The sequence below is a fragment of the Macrotis lagotis genome, chromosome 7 (genome assembly GCF_037893015.1).
Source record: "Macrotis lagotis isolate mMagLag1 chromosome 7, bilby.v1.9.chrom.fasta, whole genome shotgun sequence".
Taxonomy (NCBI): Eukaryota; Metazoa; Chordata; class Mammalia; order Peramelemorphia; family Peramelidae; genus Macrotis; species Macrotis lagotis.
Genome location: NC_133664.1, coordinates 200,569,352 through 200,591,538, shown reverse-complemented (window position 1 = coordinate 200,591,538; position 22,187 = coordinate 200,569,352). Strand labels below are relative to the sequence as shown.

General features: G+C 39.5%; 1 protein-coding gene across 1 annotated transcript in view; it reads right to left on the bottom strand.

Moving 5' to 3' along the window:
* The window catches only part of CD9 (CD9 molecule), a 62,719-nt gene extending 40,869 nt beyond the window's left edge, over positions 1-21,850 (bottom strand). The window contains exon 1 of the mRNA XM_074194427.1: positions 21,603-21,850. Within this exon, the coding sequence (XP_074050528.1) occupies positions 21,603-21,668 (66 nt within the window). The 5' untranslated portion in view covers positions 21,669-21,850. The remainder of the gene's footprint in view (positions 1-21,602) is intronic.
* Between the last annotated feature and the right edge of the window lie 337 nt (positions 21,851-22,187).

Genomic DNA, 22,187 nt, shown 5'->3' with positions numbered 1-22,187 from the left:
ATGACATCAGGGAGATGATACCATGACAAGCACATGAATTGGATTTGAGTGAGGAGGGGCTGTGCTGTCATCAGCTTCACTTTCTTCTTTAGAGCCATCTGGGTCCAGTAGTCAGATATAAATCAGGGCAACTGGAGATGGTCTTGGATGCAAGACAATCATGGTTAAGTGACTTGCCCAAGGTTACACAGCTAAAAAGTATCAAATGTCAGGTCACCCTAACTCCAGTACCAGTGCTCTATTGCATCCCCAGGTGCCCCCTCCCCCTATGATTTCTTATAAAACAATAATACTCCATCACATTCCTATACTATATCTTGTTCATCCATTCCCCAATTGATGGGCATCCCTTCAATTTCCAATTCTTTGCCACTACAATGAGATGCCAAAATTATTTCTGTACATGTGGGTCTTGTTTCCTTTTTTATGATCTCATTGGAATATAGAGCTTGTAGTGGAATACCACTGGATCAAAGGGTATACAGTTTTATTGCCCTTTAGGCATAGTTCCAAATTGCTCTCCAGAATGGTTGGATCAGTTCATACCTCCATCAATAGTGCATTAGTGTCCCAGTTTTTCCATATCCTTTCCAACATTGATTTTTTTTTTGTCATTTTAGCCAATCTGATAGGTATGAGGTGATACCTCAAAGTTGTTTTAATTTGCATTTCTCTAATCAATAATGTTTCTTTTTTACCTAATTAATTTCACTGGTCCACCTCTCTACTTCTTAGCCAGTACCAGACAGTTTTAATGACTCATTTTATAATAGTTCTAGATTTGATATATCTAGGCCACCTTCCCCTCCATTCTTTTAGGTTTTTTTTTTTTTTGCAAGGCAGACGGGGTTAAGTGGCTTGCCCAAGGCCACACAGCTAGGTAATTATTAAGTGTCTGAGACCAGATTTGAACCCAGGTACTCCTGACTCCAAGGCTGGTGCTTTATCCACTACGCCACCTAGCTGCCCCTCCCTCCATTCTTTTAAAAAATTTTTTATTCATTTCATTTTTAATTTATGAAATAAAACAGGCCTTTCCATAATACAGTAGGATTTTAAATGGTGACTGAACATGAAACTGCAAATCTACCATGTACAATTTGCTATTCATCTTAAATAAAGTTATCATGTAAATTTCTTTTTTTCTTCCTTCCCTCTCTTCACTCCTGAGATATTTACCATTAGATACAAATACATATATATGTAAAATCATTCTAAACATACTTCTATTTATCAGTTTTCTCTTTATACAGATGGCATCCTCTTTTATAGTCCTTTATATTTGAGTATTTATAAATTAGTCACTCAAAGTTGTTCTCAAAATAATCTTGTTATTGTATACAATGTTTTACTCTTCATTATTTTGTGTAAATCAATTCATTTTTTTTTAAGATCAATGAACTCATCATTTTTTATAGTACAAATTTCCTTCAGTTTTTTCCTAGCCATCTGATCTGCACTGGCTATACTCTTGGCTTCTCGATTTTGACCTCTTGTTGAACCAGTTCAACTCTACACTACTCTCTTCTCTGGAATTCCTTACAGCCTTGCCCTTTTATCTCTGCTCATACCCTGCCAATTCCAACCATCCACCCTAATTCATTAGTCTTAATGTTTGTGCTGCTTGAGAAAAATCACTAACTTGTGCTGAATAGGTCCATTATAAATTAGTTATCTAATACCAGTTGGGCCTCCACCACAAAGGGAATTCTTTTTATAAATTCTTTTCTAATTAATTCCACTTCAATATTCACAATAACTTGTCTCCCCTTGTTGTTACATCACCTCCTCCTCCATTCTCTTAAGTGTAGGACCTCATTTTATTGCTTTGCTGTTCATTCATTTCAGTCATGTCTGACTCTGTAACCCCACTTGGAGTTTTCTTGGCAAGGACACTGGAATGATTTGCCACTTTCCTTCTCCACTTCATTTTACAGATGAGGAAACTGAGGCAAACCAGATTAAGTGACTTATCCTGTGTCATAGGGTTAAATGAATCCAGATTTGAACTCAGATCTTCTGAACTCCTACTCTATCCACTATGACACCTAGCTGCTCCCTTATTTTATACTTGATTGAAAAAAAAATATTGTTAGAGAGCTTCCTCTTCTCTTTTATCATTCAAAAATCTTTCCTCTTTTATCTCCACTTTCTCTCCTGTCTCAGGTGAAAAAGTGGTCTTTCTCCTTGCCAAGTGAATGAATTCTTGATCCCATCTCTTCCTCTCTTCTTCAGAAGTATCTCTAATTTCCAAATTTTCTTATCAATTAACTATTTCCCTGCTGCACTTTGTCTCCCCATCCATAACAAAAACCTCTTTCTTGATCCAACCATGCCTGCTAGCTACCATCCTAAGCCCTCTTCCTTTTCTCAGCTAAACTCTTTGAGAAAGTCAGAGACTTTCTCCTTCCCTCTATTCTAAACCTTCTACAATCTGACTTCTGACTTCATCATTTAAATGACAATTAACTGGAATTCTCATTTATTTTTGGTTCTGATTCTGGTCTGTTTTGGTTCCTACTTTATTCATTTGAAATGGAAAATGAGGCAACTAGAAGAGGATTTTAGTGGAAGAGAGTGACTAATTATGGAAAAGCAGCATGACCTAATGAAGAGTCAGTTTCAGAGTTAAAAGGACCCAGGTTCAAATTCCATTTCTTACACATACTGACTGTGTGGCCCTGGGCAAGTCATTTAACTTTTTAGGGCTCCCATGTAACTTTCTAAGACCAAATCAAAGAGCATTTGTTGATCTGCATTGGTGGAGAGTTTCCCTACTGGGAAATCCTTCTATCAGTGAAAACAGACCTAATTCAAACAAAAACAAAATCTCAAAAAAATTCCCTGGCTAATTAGACAAGAGAAAATTAAAGGGAAGCAAGGCAGACAGCTTCAAGTATGTGAAAAGCTATTCTGGGGAAGATGGGTTGGACTTGTCCTGCAATGCTTAAAATTGGAGATAGGCAGTTTTAAGTTACCATGCAAGGAAAATCTTCCTGACACAAGCTATCCAGAAGTGCCAGGGACTACTTTGCAAGATATTGGGTTCTTTCTCACTGGAGTCTGACAAACAAGGGTTAGAGGATATGGAAAGGATTATTATTATTATTATTTTTTAGATTTTTCAAGGCAATGGGGTTAAGTGACTTGCCCAAGGTCACATGGCTACGTAATTATTAAGTGCCTGAGGTTAGATTTGAACCCAGGTATTCCTGACTCCAAAGCTGGTGCTCTACCAGCCACCTAGCCGCCTGAAAGGATTCTTATTGTTAAAACAGTTTGAATACTTTCCAAGTCTTATGAACTCAGGCTCTATGACTAGCTATTTTAAAAAATATTTTATTTATTTTGTTTTACAATTTTTCCCCCCAATCTTACTCCCCCCCCCACAGAAGGCAATTTGCCAGTCTTTACATTGTTTCCATGGTATACATTGATCCAAATTGAATGTGATGAGAGAGAAATCATATCCTTAAGGAAGAAACATAAAGTATAAGAGATAGCAAGATCAGACAATGAGGTATCAGTTTTTTCCCTAAATTGAAGGTAATAGTCCTTGGTCTTTTTTCAAACTCTACAATTCTTTCTCTGGATACAGATGGTATTCTCCATTGTAGACAGCCCCAAATTGTCCCTGATTCTTGCACTGATGGAATGAGGGAGTCCATCAAGGTTGATCATCACTCCCATGTTGCTGTTAGGATGTACAATGTTTTTCTGGTTCTGCTCATCTCACTCAGCATCAGTTCATGCAAATCCCTCCAGGTTTCCCTGAATTCCCATTCCTCCTGGTTTCTAATAGAACAATAGTGTTCCATGACATACATATACCACAGTTTGCTAAGCCATTCCCCAATTGAAGGACATTTACTTGATTTCCAATTCTTTGCCACCACAGACAGGGATGCTTTGAATATTTTTGTACAAGTGATGTTTTTACCCTTTTTCATTTTCTCTTCAGAGTAGAGACCTAGTAGGAGTATTGCTAGATCAAAGGGTAAGCACATTTTTGTTGCCCTTTGGGCATAGTTCCAAATTGCTCTCCAGAAAGGTTGGATGAGTTCACAGCTCCACCAACAATGTAATAGCCAGTATGACTGGCTATTTTCAAAGCTTAGGGAGAGAAGTGGAGACTGGGTGGGGCAGTGCATAGAGCACCAGGGCCTGAAGTCAGGAAGACTTATTTTCTTGAGTTCAAATCTACCCTCTGACAAGACACTTACTAGCTGTGTGATTTTGGGCAAGTCACTTAATCTTGTTTGCCTCAGTTTCCTCATCTGTAAAATGAGCTGGAGAAGGAAATGGTAAACCGTTCCAGTATCTCTGCTAAGAAAACCCCAAATGCGGTCATTCACAGTAGAATACAACTGAACAACAACAAAAGTAGTAGAAGAAACAATCTTAGTTCATTTGGTAGGAGTAGCTTGAGGAAGATGATGGTCCAAAGACAATCAGAGGTGGAAAAGTCCACAGCACAGTACATTACAGTAGTGAGTAAACAGCTTGCACTCTACTTTCTCTTGTCTACTTTTCTGCTCCATTTAAGAGTTTGAAAACATTGCAGATTGTTTTAATTCTTCAACCTTTCATAGAACCTTTATGTGAATTGGTAAGGTGCCAGGTCATCATGGGCAAAAGGTCTGAGGAGTGGGGAAAGAGAAAGAACAGAGGGTTCAAGAGAGACCAGCAGATAGTGGTGAATTTAAGAGTCAGCAAGTCAGAATTCTGGCTTATATAAGGAGGCAGGATTATTCATTTATTAGCTACTTGAAGCTGAGAAAATCATTTAATTTCCCTCAGCTTCAGTTTCCTCATTTATAAAATGGGGATGATAGCACCTACCTCCCAGGCTTATAGAGAAGGTCAAATGATGTAATCTATATAAAGCATATTATGAACCTTGCCTAGCTAAATACTAACTGTTCTTAATCTCAATTTCTTGATAAGTCAAAAAAAAAAAAACAAACAACCCAAAACCTTTCTAATTCTTTGCTCCACAACCAAAGAACCAGAACATGTTAGAACTCATTCTGGTTAGAAAGGACTCTAGCAGAAAACTATCCCTTTACTGAGGAGGAACTAAATCCATGAGAAATCAAATAAATTGCCCAAGGTCACATAGTCAAGTAAGTGACAAAGTTGAATGTAATGAAGATTATTGTTCCTTCCAAACAAAAACTTCAAAGTATTCATGCCCTCACTGATATGGGCACTTCCGCCAATGATTCAAAACCCACATAGCTCACCTATGCATTATATAACTGTTCAATGTCTTCGAGAATTCCCCATTGATCTCCCACTTCAGCTAGCAGTCTCCTTCCCCCTGGGTCTTAGTTATCAGATGTAGACCAATGGAGCACAAAGATTAGCCAGTACTTAGCCTGGGGTTTCCTCACATAACCAGTTCTTCTTTTCCAGTTACCTCTCATGTACTTTATGCTACTACTCTTGTGCAATTCTTTGTGAAGGGCCACACCTATCATGCCCTGTGAGATACCAAAAAAAACCCCAAAAACAAAACATTGCCTTGTGAATAATTTTGATTTTAATTCTTTGGAAACCGAAATTCCATGAGTTATAAAGAGCACGTGATGTAGGCATGTGATCTGTTATTTCACTGGTCCCAGGAATTCTGGGATAAGAAAATTCCCCAAACTCATCTTGGAGCCTAAATCACTGAGAAGTTAAATGACTTGCCCAGGGTCACAGAGCTGGAATGCTTCAAAGATCAAAGGGACAGAGGTGTAATGCATGAGGAGAGATCAGGGTTTAGCTGAAAAATATGATTCTTCAAAAGTTACTAAATATTAATTTGCAGTCCTATGTGGAGACAGATGAGGGAGCAAATTTTGAAACCACTGTTTACTATACCACTGTTTACTATAAACATTAAAAGAGGTAAAAATGGGGAGAGATATTACAGAGGCCTCCGTAGGTTGCTGATCACATGATTCTATTTAAGGGATGAACACAAGCCAAGGGAGACTTACTACATAAGCAATGCAGATTCAGCATATGTTATTCTAACACTTCTATTCAGGATTCAACCAACCCCCTTTCCCCACCAGTTGGGGCCTAAAGGGCAACATCAGTAATCTTCTATCCTCTTTGAATGTAGGGGAAAAAATTAGGCAGCTGCAAGAATCTGAAAAACAACAGATTTGAGAGGTTTTTTTTTTTTGCAAGGCAAATGAGGTTAAGTGGCTTGCCCAAGGCCACACAGCTAGGTAATTATAAAGTGTCTGAGGACAGATTTGAACTCAGGTCCTCCTGACTCCAGCATTGGTGCTCTATGCACTGTGCAACCTAGCCACCCCTTGAGAGGAATTTCTTAGGGTAGACATGACTTCAAAGCAGGAACTATCATCCTATCATCCTAGAGACTAAATAGCTTTTTTAGCATGGACTGCTTTTTAGAAAAACAGTCTTGAGGGGCAGCTAGGTGGCACTGGTCCTGGAGTCAGGAGGACCTGAGTTCAAATCTGCCCTCAGACACTTAATAATTACCTAGCTGTGTGGCCTTGGGCAGGTCACTTAACCCCATTTGCCTTGCAAAAACCTTAAAAAAAAGAAAAGAAAATAGTCTTGGACTGAATTCAATGCTTTTACCCACTGTTTAAGTCTTACTAAACAAGTTTATTCTGTTTACATATTATCCTCCTGTATCTTTGATTTTGTTCAGACCAAAATACAGTACTTGGAACAGAATTGCCTATTCCCAAACCCCATCTCCATTGAAATTCCTTCCTTCATTTTAGACACAATTTGCAAGTAAGTACCTTAGTACTCCAATGTCCATTCTGCAGAAAATCTCCCCCTTCTTAATATTTTCCATAAGAAGGCTTAGCTATTGGCTCTGTCTCTCTATAACCATAATTCTCTACCTTATACTATATATCTTTGGGGAAGATACTGTGATCCTTCCTCCACATCTTCACTGTCACAATACCTTGTACACAGCAGGTATTTTATTAATTCTACATTTAATTCAGCATTACTACACGTTTCTAGTAAACTAAATCAAATGTAGAATAATCATCTCATAAAGGACTTTTAAAAAGTAAAAATAAAACCTCTCACAACTGGACACACTTGCTTTCTGTGGTGCTCAGGTCTCTAAGAATCTAAAGATTCAAAGCCATGCCACCATGGCCAACAAGTTTTCTGGTTATCTGAAGATCAGTAATTTCAGAATCACTTCCTCTATTAAGTGGTCCATGATGCTGTTCCTATAACAGAGCAAGGTTCTCCGTTGAATGGATCTAACTTATGAGTGATTAGCATCACAAGCAAGTGGGCTTTTCCACATTTGACAAAGATATTTCTTATTTTCCAAGTATGATCCATGGGGAGACTGGGTCACTGACCGCACTGAGTCAGGTAAGGGAAACAGAATATTATTTTAGCCAGGTCAGAGCCAACATCTATTCCATTCGTCACCTCCTCCTATTGTTTTTTCTGGCCCTTTTCACATGAGTTATTCTCACATAATCTATAGGTCTCTGTTCCTTTTACTTTTACCTCTCTAATTAACCTATGTCTCATATATATACGTATATGTGTGTGTGTTTGTGTGTGTATAGGATACATATATCCTTTCTAATACCTATTTAAAATAATACTTTCTTCCCTGTGATATATAATCTTAACTCAAAAGGGGAAACTTTTGGTCCCTGAAGGTTCCATAGTAACCACAAAAACCACTAATTTTTCATTGATTTGAAGATACCCTTTACATTCCAACAGCAACACTAAAGGGCAGTCAAATTCTGGTTAGAATATAATGAACAATCTTGGTTCAGGAGAAAAAACATGATAAAATACACTTATCTCCACAGAATGGTGGGAGACTGGGAATGTTTATACATGATTTGAAATGTAGTCCCTATATTGTTGTCCCTTAGCTGTCACAGTGAACTGGATCTGTAATCAGAAAGATCCAAGTTCACATTCAAACTCAGATAATAATTAGCTGTGTGACCCTGGGCTAATCATTGAACCTCTGCCTCAGTTCCTCATCTGTAAAGGAAAGATAATAAATCCATCCAAATTCCCAAGGATGTCGTGAAGTTAGCATGAGATATCTGTAAAGGATTTTGCTACTACAGAAATACATACATGATAGTATTATTGTTATTTTGCTTGACTTTTTCCTGTTAAATGGGAGAGATCAAGGTGTAATTTAGAAAAGATGATGTAAAAGCAAAACACAACAGTAGTTTTCTGTTCTAACAAGGTTAGAAACAAAAGTTCAGGTATGCTTTACATGTTGCTCCTAACAGAGTAAAACTAAAATCGCTCTGTTGCTATTCTGTTTCTATTATCCCAAACTAACTACTCCCTTGTAACACTGTTTTTGCCTGAAGTGGTGTTTGAGGAACCAGTTAATGCCAACAGAAGGGCTAAAATGGTACGGCTGTCCTCCAGAGCAGGGCCCACAATGGGGAGGACTCATGCCAGTCAAAAGCAGCTTCTTCAGCCCATAAACCCTGCTCTCTGGAGCAGGTTCTTTTGAGTAATTTGGCACATCTGTCTTTCAGTCTGTAAAAAAAAAAAAGTGTGTGTATGTGGGAAGTCATCTAAGTTTAGCTGCAGATGGAAATCTGGCAAGGACCGCCAACTGTGCATCTATCAATAGGCCATTGTGCCTTTGGACAGAGGGCAGTTTATCAACCACTGGCCCCACTCTCAGAATGTGCTTAATGTTGCCCTGCCCCTTCCAACAGCTATGTCCAGGCAATAAAATGGCTTCATGACAGGACCAAGCTTCTCTTTGACATTGCTTAATAGGATGCCATGTGATGGCAGCAGGGACTCTTGGGAGGAGGCCTCTTTAGGACCTTTGCCCCTCAGTCCCTTGGCCTGCTACTACTGTTAGCCTCTGGTTCAAGGATTGTGCCTGCTCTTAGCCTATTCTTCCCTGCTATGCTGACCTGTGAAGGGGTTCCTTCTACACTAAGTGCAGGAAAAATTTTGATCAGGGATTTTGTTTTCATTCATCAACTTACCAATCCAATTGTCAAATTTCTTTTCTTTTTAATTTAAATTTATTTGTTTATTATTCCAACTACATGCAAAGTTAGTTTTCAACATTCATTTTTTGGTAAGATTTTGAGTTCCTCCTTTCCCTCCCCCCCCATCTCCTTGACAGCAAGTAATCTGATATAGGCTAAACATATCAAATTTCTGCATGAGGCTTCAGCATTATTATATCAATTTGACTAAAATATTTACTCACAATCTGCCATATGCAAGGTATCATGGCTAGTGGTACAGTGAGTCATAATGGTGGATGGGCCATGAGGAATACCTGAGTTCAAATTCTGCTTCACAAACTAATTAGCAGTATACCAGTTACTTAACCTCTCTGTCTTGGTTTCCATATCTCTAAAATGGGAATAACACTAGTTCCTACCTCACAGGGTGGTTGTGAGGAGCAAATGAGGTAACATTTATATAGTAGTTTCAGCTTTCAGTCTTGTCTCACTCTTCACGACCTCATTTGGAGTTTTCTTGGCAGAGATATTGGAGTGGTTTGCCATTTTCTTCTCTAGTTTATTTTATAGATGAGGAAACTGAGGCAGATTGGGTTTAGTGACTGACCCAGTTTACAGCTAGTAAGATTCTGAGGTAAGAAATTGAACTCAGAAAACTGAGTCTTCCAAAACTCTATTCACTGTGCCACCTGGCTAGCTGCCCTAGGTACAGCCCTTTGCAAACCTTAAAAGGCCATATAAATGCTAGCACCGATTCCACTATTAGGTCTGTATCACAAAGAGATCATAAAAAGGGAAAAGAACCCACATGTGAAAAAATATTTCCAGCAGCTCTTTTTGTGGTGGAAAAGAATTGGAAGTTGAAAGGACACCCATTAATATGAGAAAGGCTGAAAAAGTTATGGGATATGAATGTGATGAAACATGATTGTTTTATAAGAAATCATGAGTGGGTGGAGTTCAGAAAAACCTGGAAAGACTTAGATGAACTAATGCTGAATGAAATGAGCAGAACCAGGAGACACTGTACACAGTAACAAACACTGTGTGATGATCAACTATGATAGACTTAGCCCCTTTTCAGCAATGTAGTGATCTTTCCAGAGACTTTGCAAAGTTCCAAAAGACTTTTTTTTTTTTTAGGTTTTTTGCAAGGCAAATGGGGTTAAGTGGCTTGCCCAAGGCCACACAGCTAGGTAATTATTAAATGTCTGAGACTGGATTTGAATCCAGGTCCTCCTGACTCCAGGACTGGTGTTTATCCACTGGGCCACCTAGCCACTTCCCAAAAGACTTTTCATGGAAAATACCATTCACATCCAGAGAAAGAATTAGGGAATCAGAATGGATCAAAGCATACTATTTTCATTTTTAAAAAAAATTTCTATTTTTTTCTTGTGGTTTTCGCTTTTTGTTCTGATTCTTCTTTCATAACATGATTAATATGGAAATATTTTAAAATGATTGTACATGTACAAGCTGTATCAGAATACTTGCTGTCTTGGGGCAGGGAAAGGTAGGAAAATTTGGAACTCAAAAATCTTGAATTTTGAAAACTCTCATATGCAATTCAAATGTACCATTAACTGAAAAAAAATTGTTAATTATTCGGAATATTCCTGATTAGTGTCTAAGGCTGGCCAAGACTGTAAAGAGCAAAAAAGGAGCTCCCTTAAATGAGCAATTAAGGGGTGGCTAGGTGGCCCAGTGGATGGAGCACTGGCCCTGGAGTCAGGAGGACCTGGATTCAAATCCAACCTCAGACACTTAATAATTACCTAGCTGTGTGGCCTTGGGCAAGCCACTTAACCTCACTGCCTTGCAAAAAAAAAACAATCCCCCCCAAAACCCTAAAAAAAATAAATAAATGAGCAATCGTGAAATAGAGAGATACTCTAAATATGTGGATTATTTTTAAATCATTTCTCCCCCAATCTCTTCAGTTCTGGAAGTCTGGAATCCAAGCATTAGAAGTCCTCTTAATAGAGGATCTTAAAAGAATCACATCTCCCCTCCCCCAAGTTGGAAGGGAAGTCACTGACCATATTTAATAGTTCATATCTCACAAAAGAAATTCTGCCATAAAATAACCAACAAATAGACAGGTAGCCTTTTTTTTTTGAAGGTCTTCAGGGAGTGAGAAACATGTACACAAGACAAAAAAACAAACTCAACTACACTCTTTAATATATCTATGTCTGCCATTAATCTTGATCTTTCCTCCTCAGATGACTGGGTCGCTAAATATCAGTCCTTGACTCTATTCTACAAAAGGAGTTAATAAAAAATGAGTGGCTTGGATAATAGGACAGAAAGCATGACTATTAATACCTGAGTAAATACCAAGTAAAGAAGCATAGTCAGTATGTTGTATTTTAGAGTCAAGATCCAAAAAGCTTTTGACTTATCAGGACAATGGACCAAATCTAACAAGATGAATCTTACTTATGTTTTCAAAAGCCATAAATTTCATAAGTACAGGAAAGAAGAGGATGTACAACAATTTGTATTAAGAAGATCTAAGAGGACACACTAGATTGCAAATATAAGTCACAAATACTGCTGACAGTAATGACAGCAGCCAAAAAATAAATTAATGTGATATTAGGCTAAATTAAGAGAAGCAGAGAATCCAGGACTAGTAAAGGATAGTTCTTCTGCATTCTCTCCCAAATCAAACCACATCTAGAGAATTGGGGCCAATTCTAGTCACCATGTTTGGGGAAGAAAAATTATAATCTAGAGTGTTCAGAGGAGCCCAACCAGGGAAGAATCTTCAAAATCAAACCATGGTAAGGAGGTCAATAGAAAGAATTATGGATGACTGAAATGAAGAAGACAAAAGATAGAGGGGACAAACATGACAGTAGTCTCTAAATATTTAAATAGCTATCACATGGTAAGGGAATTAGGCTAGATCTGGGTTGGCTCCAGAGTTTTCTCTTTAAGCAATAAGTAACATCTTCAAAGAAGATGATTTAGGGTACAACGAAAGGGAAGACTCTCCTCAACAATTAGAAAAATTTTAAAAAATTGGTTGCTTTAAAAAGTTCCTCCACCCTAGAGGGGTAACTTTGCTTAAAAGAAAAGTATGGATTACTCATGGTATGGATCACCCAATGGTGACGATCTAATAGTTGAGGATTTTTGTTGAAGTGCTTCTAGGACTGGGTGGCTTTCAAAGTTTCTTCCAAATCTTGAAATTCTATGTTTATACTTCAATCAGGGAAATGACTCATTCTCAAACTTTTGATAAAGTTCTTTATATATTTGAGACCTTTATCTGAGAAAATATCTATAAATTTTCCCCCACCACTTTTTGTTTTTCGTCTGTTCTTAGTTATATTTGTTTATTTACAAAACTTTTTAATTTAATGTAACTGAAATGATTCATTTTACACCTAACTTTGCTCTCTATTTATTGTTTATCATAAATTGTTGGATCATAAATTGTTGGTTCTATCCAGAAGTCTGATAAGCAACATGTTCTATGTTTTTCTAATTTTCTTGGAATCTCTCTTTCTATCTAGGTCATGTATCCATTTTGACCTTTGGTGTAAGATGTTGGTCTATGCCCAGTTTCTGTCATACTGCTTTTTCAATTTTCTCAACTTTTTTTAAGTATTTAAATTTTTTTTATTTATTTAAAGCAATGGGGTTAAGTGACTTGCCCAAGGTCACACAGCTAGTCAATTATTAAGTGTCTGAGGTCGGATTTCAACTCAGGTACTCCTGACTCCAGGGCCGGTGCTCTATCCACTACACCACCTAGCTGCCCCCAACTTTTTTTTAACCAAATAATGAATTCTTATCTCACAATCTTAAGTCTTTGCACTTGTCAAATATAAGGTTATTTTATTTATTTGCTGCTGTAAATTTTGTGTCTACTCTGTTTCATTGATCTACCTTTCTATTTTTTAGCTTTCATGTAATGGAAGGTTCTTCTGGGAGCCGAAAAATCTCTCTTTTTCTCAGAAATCACTCAAGGAATGATCAGGTAGAAATCTTTAGAACCCCTGCTTTGAGGAGAAGCAAAAGGATAAGACCTTCATGGGTGACCTTCCCTTTGTTCTGAAATACTGTCAAACTATGGAAAAATTGAACTGAGAGATGAAGCTTGGCAAGAAGCTAATAAAGTTATACTTGTCTGAACTATGAATATAAATCATCACTCATTAAATTTAGAAAAGAAAGAAGGAAAAGGGTTCAAAGTTGTTTTTGAGACTCTGTTTAGGTCAAATGTCAGAGCCAGCATGAGGAGAGGTGGTGAACTTGCTTAGGGAGTCCTCTGGACATAAGAATATATGAAATTCTTTCTCCATTAATTTTAAAAAATGTTATTGATATATTGTTTTTATATAGCATAGTTTACTGATTTTCTTCTCCTTTCACTAAACCATCTGTTTTAAAAGGAAAATTCAAGCAAAACCAATACAGGGAACATGTCTGATATTATATACATTACACTTTCACACCCACAGTCTCCAGAGAGGTATTGTACACCTTTCTATGGAGAGAGAGAGGCATGTTTCATCATCTGTTTTCCTGGACCAAGACTGGTTATTACCAACTTTTAGTGTCATTGTAATTCACCATAATTATTTTCTCCTAGTTCTGATTTCTTTGTTCTGCAACACTTTATGAGAATCTTCTCAAATATCTCTGAGCCTTCATTTCTTATGTTTCAATAGTAATTCATTACATTAATAAACCATAGTTTATTCAGCTATTCTTCAATTAATGATTACTTTTGTTCATCTTAAGCTACTACAGAGAGTACAATGGAAATTTTGGCATATTTTCTTTCTGCCTTTTACTACTTTGGAGCACATGACTAATAGCCATATTATTGAACCAAAGGATGTGAGAAGTTTGTTGATTTCCTCCATTTCTTCTCCCCCTATTATCTTAAATTTCCAGAATAGTGGAAACCCTCCTCTTCTTTATGCAATGGATAGGAATGGGGAAAGGAAGAAATTTCTCTACTGCACAGTGGGAAAGTTATAGGACACAAGACAGAGTTGGGGGGAACTATCTGAGGAAGAAGTGTCTTGAGATAAAGGGGGGGTGAATGTCCCCCCCTCCCTGGGTTCTGACCTGGATCTTAGTCTTTTCTCCTTTGATATTACTTCCTTTGGTGATCTCATCAGTTCCCATGGATTTAAAATATTTTTATGCTGTTGACCAGAAGCTAGGTGACACAGTGGGTAAAAATGCCAGGCTTGAAGATGGGAAGATTTTTTCTTCTTGAGTTCATATCTAGCCTCAGACATTTAACTAACTGTGTGACCCTGGGCAAGGCACTACTAAATGCTGTTTGCCTCAGTTTTATCATCCGTAAAATGAACTGGAGAAAGAAATGGCAAAACAATCTAGTATTTTTGTCAAGAAACCCTCCCCACCCTGCAAAGGGATCATGAAGAGTCAAGACATATAACTGAAAGGACCGAACAACAAAATATTGATGATTCTCTAAACTACTTTTTCTGCCTCAATTTCTCTGCTGATCCCCAATCTCACATTTTCATTTGTCTTTCAGACATCTTAAACTAGATATCCAGGAGATCTCTTAATTTCAATATGTCCAAAATACAACTCATTAGCTTTCCTCACCTCCAACCTTCCCTATTACTCTATAGGGAAACACCAAGAAGACCTAATCCCTTAGGCTCACAATGTAGGAATCATCTTGGATTCCTCACTATTTATTTTTTTATTTTTTTGCAAGGCAATGGGGTTAAAGCCACACAGCTAGGTAATTATTAAGTGTCTGAGTCTGGATTTGAACTCAGGTCCTCCTGACTCCACGGCTGGTACTATTCACTTGTGCCACCTAGCTGCCCAGATTCTTCACTCTATTTTAACCCTTCCAGATTCAAGCTGTTGTCAAAATTTGCTTTCACTTTTGTAATACCTCTTGAATATGCCCCCTTCTCTTCTATGACACTGCCATCACTCTAGTGTAAGCCTTCAACACCTCACACCTTACATTAACCTGCAAGTGGGTCTACCTCCCTCAAGTCTCTCCCTACTTCAATCCATTCTCCATTCAGCCACGAAGGTGATTTTCCTAAAATACCTATCCCATCATGTCACCTTGTTATTTGATAAACTCCAGTAACTTCTTACTTCTTCTAGGATCAAATACAAAATGCTCCATTTGACATTTACAATCCTTTATAATCTAGACTCCTCCTACGTTTCTAGTCTTACACTTTACTCCTTGGCCCATGCTCTTCAATTAAGCCACATTGATTTCTAGTATGTTCTACCAAAAAGATACTGCACTTCTTGGCTCTGAGTCTTTTCTCTGGCTCCCCATTCCTGGAAGGCTTTCCCTTTTCTGCTCCAGTGAATCTCCCAACTTCTTTAAGTCTCACTTTCTACAGGAAGCTTTCTTAAACATTTCTTAATTCTAGTGCTTTCTCTTTTCTAATTATTCCTATAAATACTGTATATAACTTGCTTTGTATAAAATTTTTGAATGTTGTTTCCCTCATTAGAAGGTAAGCTCCTGGTGAACAGGAATCGTCTTTTGCCTCTTTCTGAATTCCCAGAATTTTCAGAGTGCTTGGCACATTTTTTTATTGTTGTTGTTCAATTTTATCTGACTTTTTGTGACCCCATTAGGGATTTTCTTGGCACAGATAGTGGAGTGATTTGCCATTTCCTCTCCAGTTCATTTTATAAATGAAGAAACTGATGCAAATAGGGTTAATTGACTTATTTACAGTTGGTCTCACAGCTAGTAAAAATTTAAGGTTGGATTTGAACTCAGGTCTTCCTGACTTGTCTGGCTCTTTCTCTTCATTGTACTACCGATCTACCCCGGAACATAATAGGTGCTTAATAAATATTTATTAAGTGACTGATAATCACAAGAATGGTAGGAGATGGCTCAGTTCAGAACAGCAATCAGTGTCATTGAGTCTATACAAAGAAAATAAAAACTATCTAGATATACTTGTTATTAAGTTATCCCATCTGGGACAGAGATGTGTCTTTTATAGCTACAAGTTGTCACTTGACAGAAACTGAGAGTTTTCTGAAGAATGAAATATATAAATTGTCTGTTGTCAAATCTCAAAGGTTATAAATCCCCAATTCAGAAAAGATGCCACATTTGAATTTGAGACCTCCTGTTGATATGAAGTAAAACTTAGTGGGATTAAGAATCTCTATGGTTGATCATGAGAGAAAGCTTATGAGTTTATCTTCTATTTTTCAAATGATACTGCAAAGTAGTGACTATATATAGCCATCAAGTTTGATGTATGATCAGGTGTCCTTTGCTGTGTATCTGGAAAATTGTTATAGGTTTAAGTTCACACTGTGCCCTGAAATGCTTTTTCCCTTTGTCAGTCAAAGGCACAGAAGATAAGAGTTGTCAATGCTTGATTCAAAGAAAGTGTATTCAAACACTAACTGGAGCAAAGGGTGGAAGATGAGAAAGGGGAGCTATGGAGAAGGAAAAAAAATCTAACTTCATCCCTCTGTTCCCAAATCAACAGAAACAACTTGCTGCTAGCAAAATTTGTTGTACCACTTGTGATCAGAGAAGGAGTTTGTATTGTGAAAAGGATACTGGATTGGGATTCAGATGAGTTGTGCTCAAGTCTTGCTAAGTCAAAAACTGTGTCCTTGGGTGAGGAATACAATCCCACTTGGCCCTAATTTCTTTGCAAACTTTTTATTTACTTTGTAATTTCCTTGTAAAAAGGAGTTTAGATGAGATGAATCTAACATTCTTTGATTTTTAGCTCTAGATTTTAAGACTTTAATATATTAGATTTTTCCACTTACTTTTCCACTTGACTGCCAGACTAAGCCATGTGATTTGTCAGACTTTGAGTTAACCAGAAGAAAGGCACCAAATGGATCCAGGTATCACTAAAAATGACCACACCCATTTACAAATGAACTGAAATGAAGTCAAATGGAACTTCCTAGGTTTTTGGTTGTTTTTTTTTTCTAGAATGGAAAATTTCTATGCAACATGCCTCCCCAAAGAGTTGTTCCTGAACTTGAAAGCAAGGAAAAGGACAGAGAAGAGATGTCCTTTTCCCCCAGGGTTTCAGGTGCCCTATCCTCTCCTTCCCCTAACCAGTCAGAGCTTCAGCGATAACAGCCTCATCCGCCCATTTTGTATAGATGCCAGGGGCGGGAAGCCATTTCAGTACAATGCTCCCTCTTTAGAGGTTTTCTTGGCTCAAATGCCCTCATCAAGAATTAGAGCTTCTTGGAACCCTGGATAAATTAGGGAAATTTGGTGAAGGGGCATCAGGCACCTTTCTCTCTTCCCTGAACTCCTGTTATGCATGCTGGCACTGGAAAGTTGTTCTTTATAAAAAGGAGGGGCACTGCCCCACAGCCTCACAAGTTCTAACACATGAAATGTGGCTACATGATTCAGTAATTACAGAGACAGTGAAGGTTTAGGGTGGCCTGGACCTGATGAAGGAGGGCAAAGAAGGAGAAGGAGACAGAACAAAGGTTGTATGTACCTTTATGGAAAGAGCTGTATTTATGGTTTGAACTTTCACAATTCCACAAGGAACTGTTCCCCTCCCATTATAGGCTCTCCCTGCTCCTCTTTTACCCTTTTTTTTTTAAAGTGAAGTTTGGTTTTAAAGGCATAAGAGGCTTCTGTGTATGTGTGAGGAAAAGGAATATCCAAACAGACTAGCCCTAAGGTCAGAGGCAGCAGAGTCTCTCCCTCATCTCTACCTCCAGTCAGCAGCCTGGCAGAGACAATCTTGAAGCAGTGGGCAAGGTTTATTACTGAGTACACAGTTAAGAATTATATTCTAGAGGTGAAATTGAAGGGACCACAAATAGGTCCATTGGACTTAAAATTGGAAGGGAGCCTTCAAGATTATATATGGTTTAACCCCTTTATTTTACAACAAACTAAAGTCCGAAGTAGTGAAGTGACATACCTAGTGTTCAAACATTCTCCATGGGACTAGATCTTTGAATCCCAAATACAGTGCTTTTTCTACCATATCATATAACAGTGAAACCTAGACCTGTGAAAACTGGCATAATCTTCATAATCTTCTCAGCTTCCCAATAAGCCATTAACTTATTTATTGCACAATTTGTGTTTACTTCTACCTTTTGGTTTCTGCTTCAAGTTGGATTAGCCCTGCTATGGAGGACAGTGAGGTGGGCTCAGTTTTACAGAACCCTAGGTAGGAGAAGCTGATTCTTCTCAACTGTAAATACCCCCATCAAATATGCTCAAAGATGAATATGGTAAATATACCATCTAAGAACATTACACCACTGCTCAAACTCTGACCCAGGTCTTGTGGGCCAAAATTTATTTTGGAAAGAGTGGGGGGAGAGTCTGGAAATAAAACTATCATAAAACTGGGTAGTTTAAATGATTCTGGCACTTAAGAGAACAAACAGATTGTTGGTGTGGTTGCTGTCTTCCCAAGAAGCTACTCCGCCCCTGAGTGCCAGTCTATATCAGATGCCAGAAAGCCAAGAGCAAGGGTATGTTGAAGCTAGCCCAAAGCTGACCCATTCAAAATAATCATTTATTAAAGGTATTGTAGGAATACATAGACAAAACCCAAAAGAAGCTTTCGAGGCACTTTACAGTTTTCTCAGCAATACAAGATGCAATTGACCCAAAATTGTTTCAAGATAATGAAGCATAGTTTTTTAACTTAACTCATCTTTTTTCTCAAATCCCCCATAAACTCTTTATTCTAAGATCTGCTTCAAAATACATACCTGCCTAAATTCTTGAAACAGGGATAGCCAGAGAAGTGAGAGCATGTTTTTAAAAACTACTGTGGTTACTGGTCCCCTTCCTTTCCCAACATTTTTTCTCTTCTTCCTCCATCAAGTCTCAAAACACCTTCCCATCAATGCCTCTCAGAAAATGGGGCTATAAATGTCACACTGCTGACTCAGGAAAACCTGGATACTAACTAGCTCATAACCTTGGATAAGTCATTTTCTTCATTTGTGAATCAGGGATACTACTGACTCAGATGATATTATGAATGTAAAGATAACCAGTTTTTGTAATGCACCATATATATATTTACATCAATACTAAAATTACTAATATTTGGTGTCTGACACAAATACTGATTCCCTCCCCCCCAGCCCCTCTTATCTATTGAGTAAAAATGATAGCTAAACTTCAGAATCAGAAGTTATATTCATTAGTGGCAGAACCTGAATTAGAAATTTCTCTACATCCTTATCCTTAGTCACATAACTTAACCAAGACTTGGTTTCCTCACTTTTTTTTTTATCAAATGGAGTTTAGTTAAATTATCTTTAAAAAGGTTAACGTCTTATTACTCTCCTTTACCTTCTAGTAACTGAATAGGAGCACAAAGCCCATGATCTGTCTTAATCCTGAAAATACCTTACTAGAAAAAATTAAATAAGAGCCAGCAGCAAGAACCAGATGTACAGGATTCTGATTTGCTGGGAAGGGTACCCATTAGAATCTGAACATGTCCAGTGATGACCATTCCCTGAGGAGGAGGAGGAGGAGGAGGAGGCACAAGAGGTTGTTCTGCCTAAATATCAGTTCCTGGGATGAATTACAGATGATTGGGGTCTAGTATGGAGGAAATATAACATCTAGTATGAGAGAAGGAAGGAGTCAAGTCATATTTGCTTCCCTCTGAAAGTTGAGAGGAGTGCAGGCAGATTCCTCACCTCTACCTATTACAAAGGAGGGAGATAAACAGTATGACAGGTGACAGGGTAGAGGAGGAAAGAGCTGATCATCAAAAAAGCCTCACCAGCATTGGCCGGCTGAGAAGAAAGGAGGGACAAAGCTACAGGTCCTGATGGGTGGCTTTTTATGTAGCAATTAATGGCCTGTGTCTAGCTTATGAAGACTCTACAAGAATTATGAGAAATCCTGTCCCATGCAGAAGGACAGTAATCTCCCCCCAAAGTGAAAGAGTCAATCCTGGATCTGCCACTTTCTGTGTGACCTTGAACAAAATTTTTTTTGTTCCTTTTTTGGGTCTCAGATTCCTCATCTCCAAAAGGAAGGTGTAGGATTAGATGCTCTTTTGTTTCTTTCCAGTCTATGATCCACTAGATGGAAAAATGTATTCTGAGTATCAACAAGGTAGCAAAGAGATTTTCTCCAAATTGCCAAATTGTCTCATATTTCTAATTTCAGTGAATGAGTAGAGTAGTAATATTTTTCACTACTCCCCATTCTCTCCCTCCCCTTCTAATTTAGGACAGTAGCCTTCAGTCAAACTTTTATCTAAAAAAAGGATCACATTTTTTTCCAAGTCTCTTCCTGAGATAGCATGGTGCAGAGGACTAGGACAGCTAAGTATTAGTCCTTGTTTCTGACCCACTTTAAATGGGGGTGGGGGGGAACAAAAAGGGGATCAGTTACTCTTTTCTCCAACACTCAGTTTTTCAACTCCCACAGGAATAAGGTAGGACTCTAGCTAGTCCTTGGTTGAGCTCAGGTAGGTGGAGCTCAGGTAGTTCAAGTTCTGGGTAAGTGGGGTTACAGAACCTTGGTGCCACCTAAGCCTGGGGGAAGCTGTGAGGCGTTTTTTTCCTCCTTTGGTATGAGGGCACCTGATCATCCATAACCACGCATGCTCCTAGCCATGAGAACCCCAGGACTCAATTGGGAAATCAGGATAGATAGAAATCTCCCAGTATCTCCTCCCCCTGCCCCCAGCATTTTCCCAATTAAGATACTTATCAACCTTTAAGGAAGAAAAAAAAAGAGCAAAAAGTAAGACGAACTAGACTTTCGGGTAGGTTTTTAACAGAAAAACTGACCTTTTTCACGGATGAGCCCCGATAAAGGTGAGGGGTAGGACCAGAAGGGATAAAAATAATTCACTTTGACTGGTAAAGGGGGGGGATAAACACTAGAAACACTTTTAAAATCAGCCGGGACAAAGGAGTGGCCTCTGCGAGGGGAAAAAAAGTCTTCATAGCTTCACCCCTTTCCCCATGAACTCTCCTTCAATTTTCCCCTCCTTAGACCATCTCCACTTTGAAAAACTGCTTTTTAGACCTCTCCAGAACCATCTAGAAAAGCCCAAGAAGCGATTCCAGAGCTGGTAGTCTTGGGACGGGGTGGGGTCAGGGAGGAGACTCCAGGGGGGAGGAAAAACAAGTCCTCACATTAGAGGCGCCAGAGAAGAGAAACAAAGTTCTTGATCCCCACTCCCGGTCCCCAAATCCAAGGAGATCCACCCGGACAGTAAATCTCTTGTGTGCACCAAGGCCTGGGCAGAGCATCCTCCCGACCCCGTGCCTTCATCTCCCATCGGGTCTCCTTAGCCCCCGGTGGGAAGATGCTCCCCCTGTCCCCGGTGCTGCCCCGGCTGGTCCCGACCCGCGCAGCTGCGCGCCCCCGGGGGAGATGCCAGTTGGCCACAAGAGCAGGCATTCTTTTCGGAGTCCGGCCAGTCTGGCCCGTCCCGCCCCTGCCATCTCCCCCGCGGTCCGACCCCAGCTCGGGCGGCTCGGGCCGCCGGCTCTCTCTGCTCCACCCAGGATGAGGAGCAGGTGGAGAGCCGGCTGGGGGGCGGGGGTCTGGGGGCAGGGCAGGGGGGGGGGTCTCCGCTCACTCACCCAGAAGATGAAGTTGAACCCGAACAGCAGATATTTAATGCACTTGGTTCCTCCTTTGACCGGCATGGTGGAGACTGGGCTGGGCTGGGCTGGGGTTCTCAGGGAGGACAGTCGGGCGGCACAAGGACCGGATCAGACCCAACAAGTAACTCTACTTCGGCAGGTTCGGGCACTGGGTGGCCTTAGGGCTGCACTTTTAAAAAGTGCCACTCCTTAAGGCGCTTCGCTGGGTTCCGTGCGCATGTGCGGAGAAATTCCGCGCCCCCGCCCCCGCAGACCCCTCCCCTTTCTGCCAGCACCTGCCCCGCCTCCGCCCTCCTGATCCACTCCACCCAAGTTCTGGGTGGGGGGGTTGTGTCCAGCTGGGGGGTGGCCGATGCGCTGGGGGCTTCACTGACAGTGCCACTGCCAAGGTGCAGCTGCATGGTCGGGGGACGCCTCCTGAAGTCCTTCCATGCCGCCTCAGCCAGTAGCACACAGAAGTCTTTGTAGACAGCGCCTTTCCCCCGCCTCACACCTTTCCCAGGATACTCATAGGCACGCCCACTGAATCCTCTCTTTATTGACACTGGACTGTCCCACCAA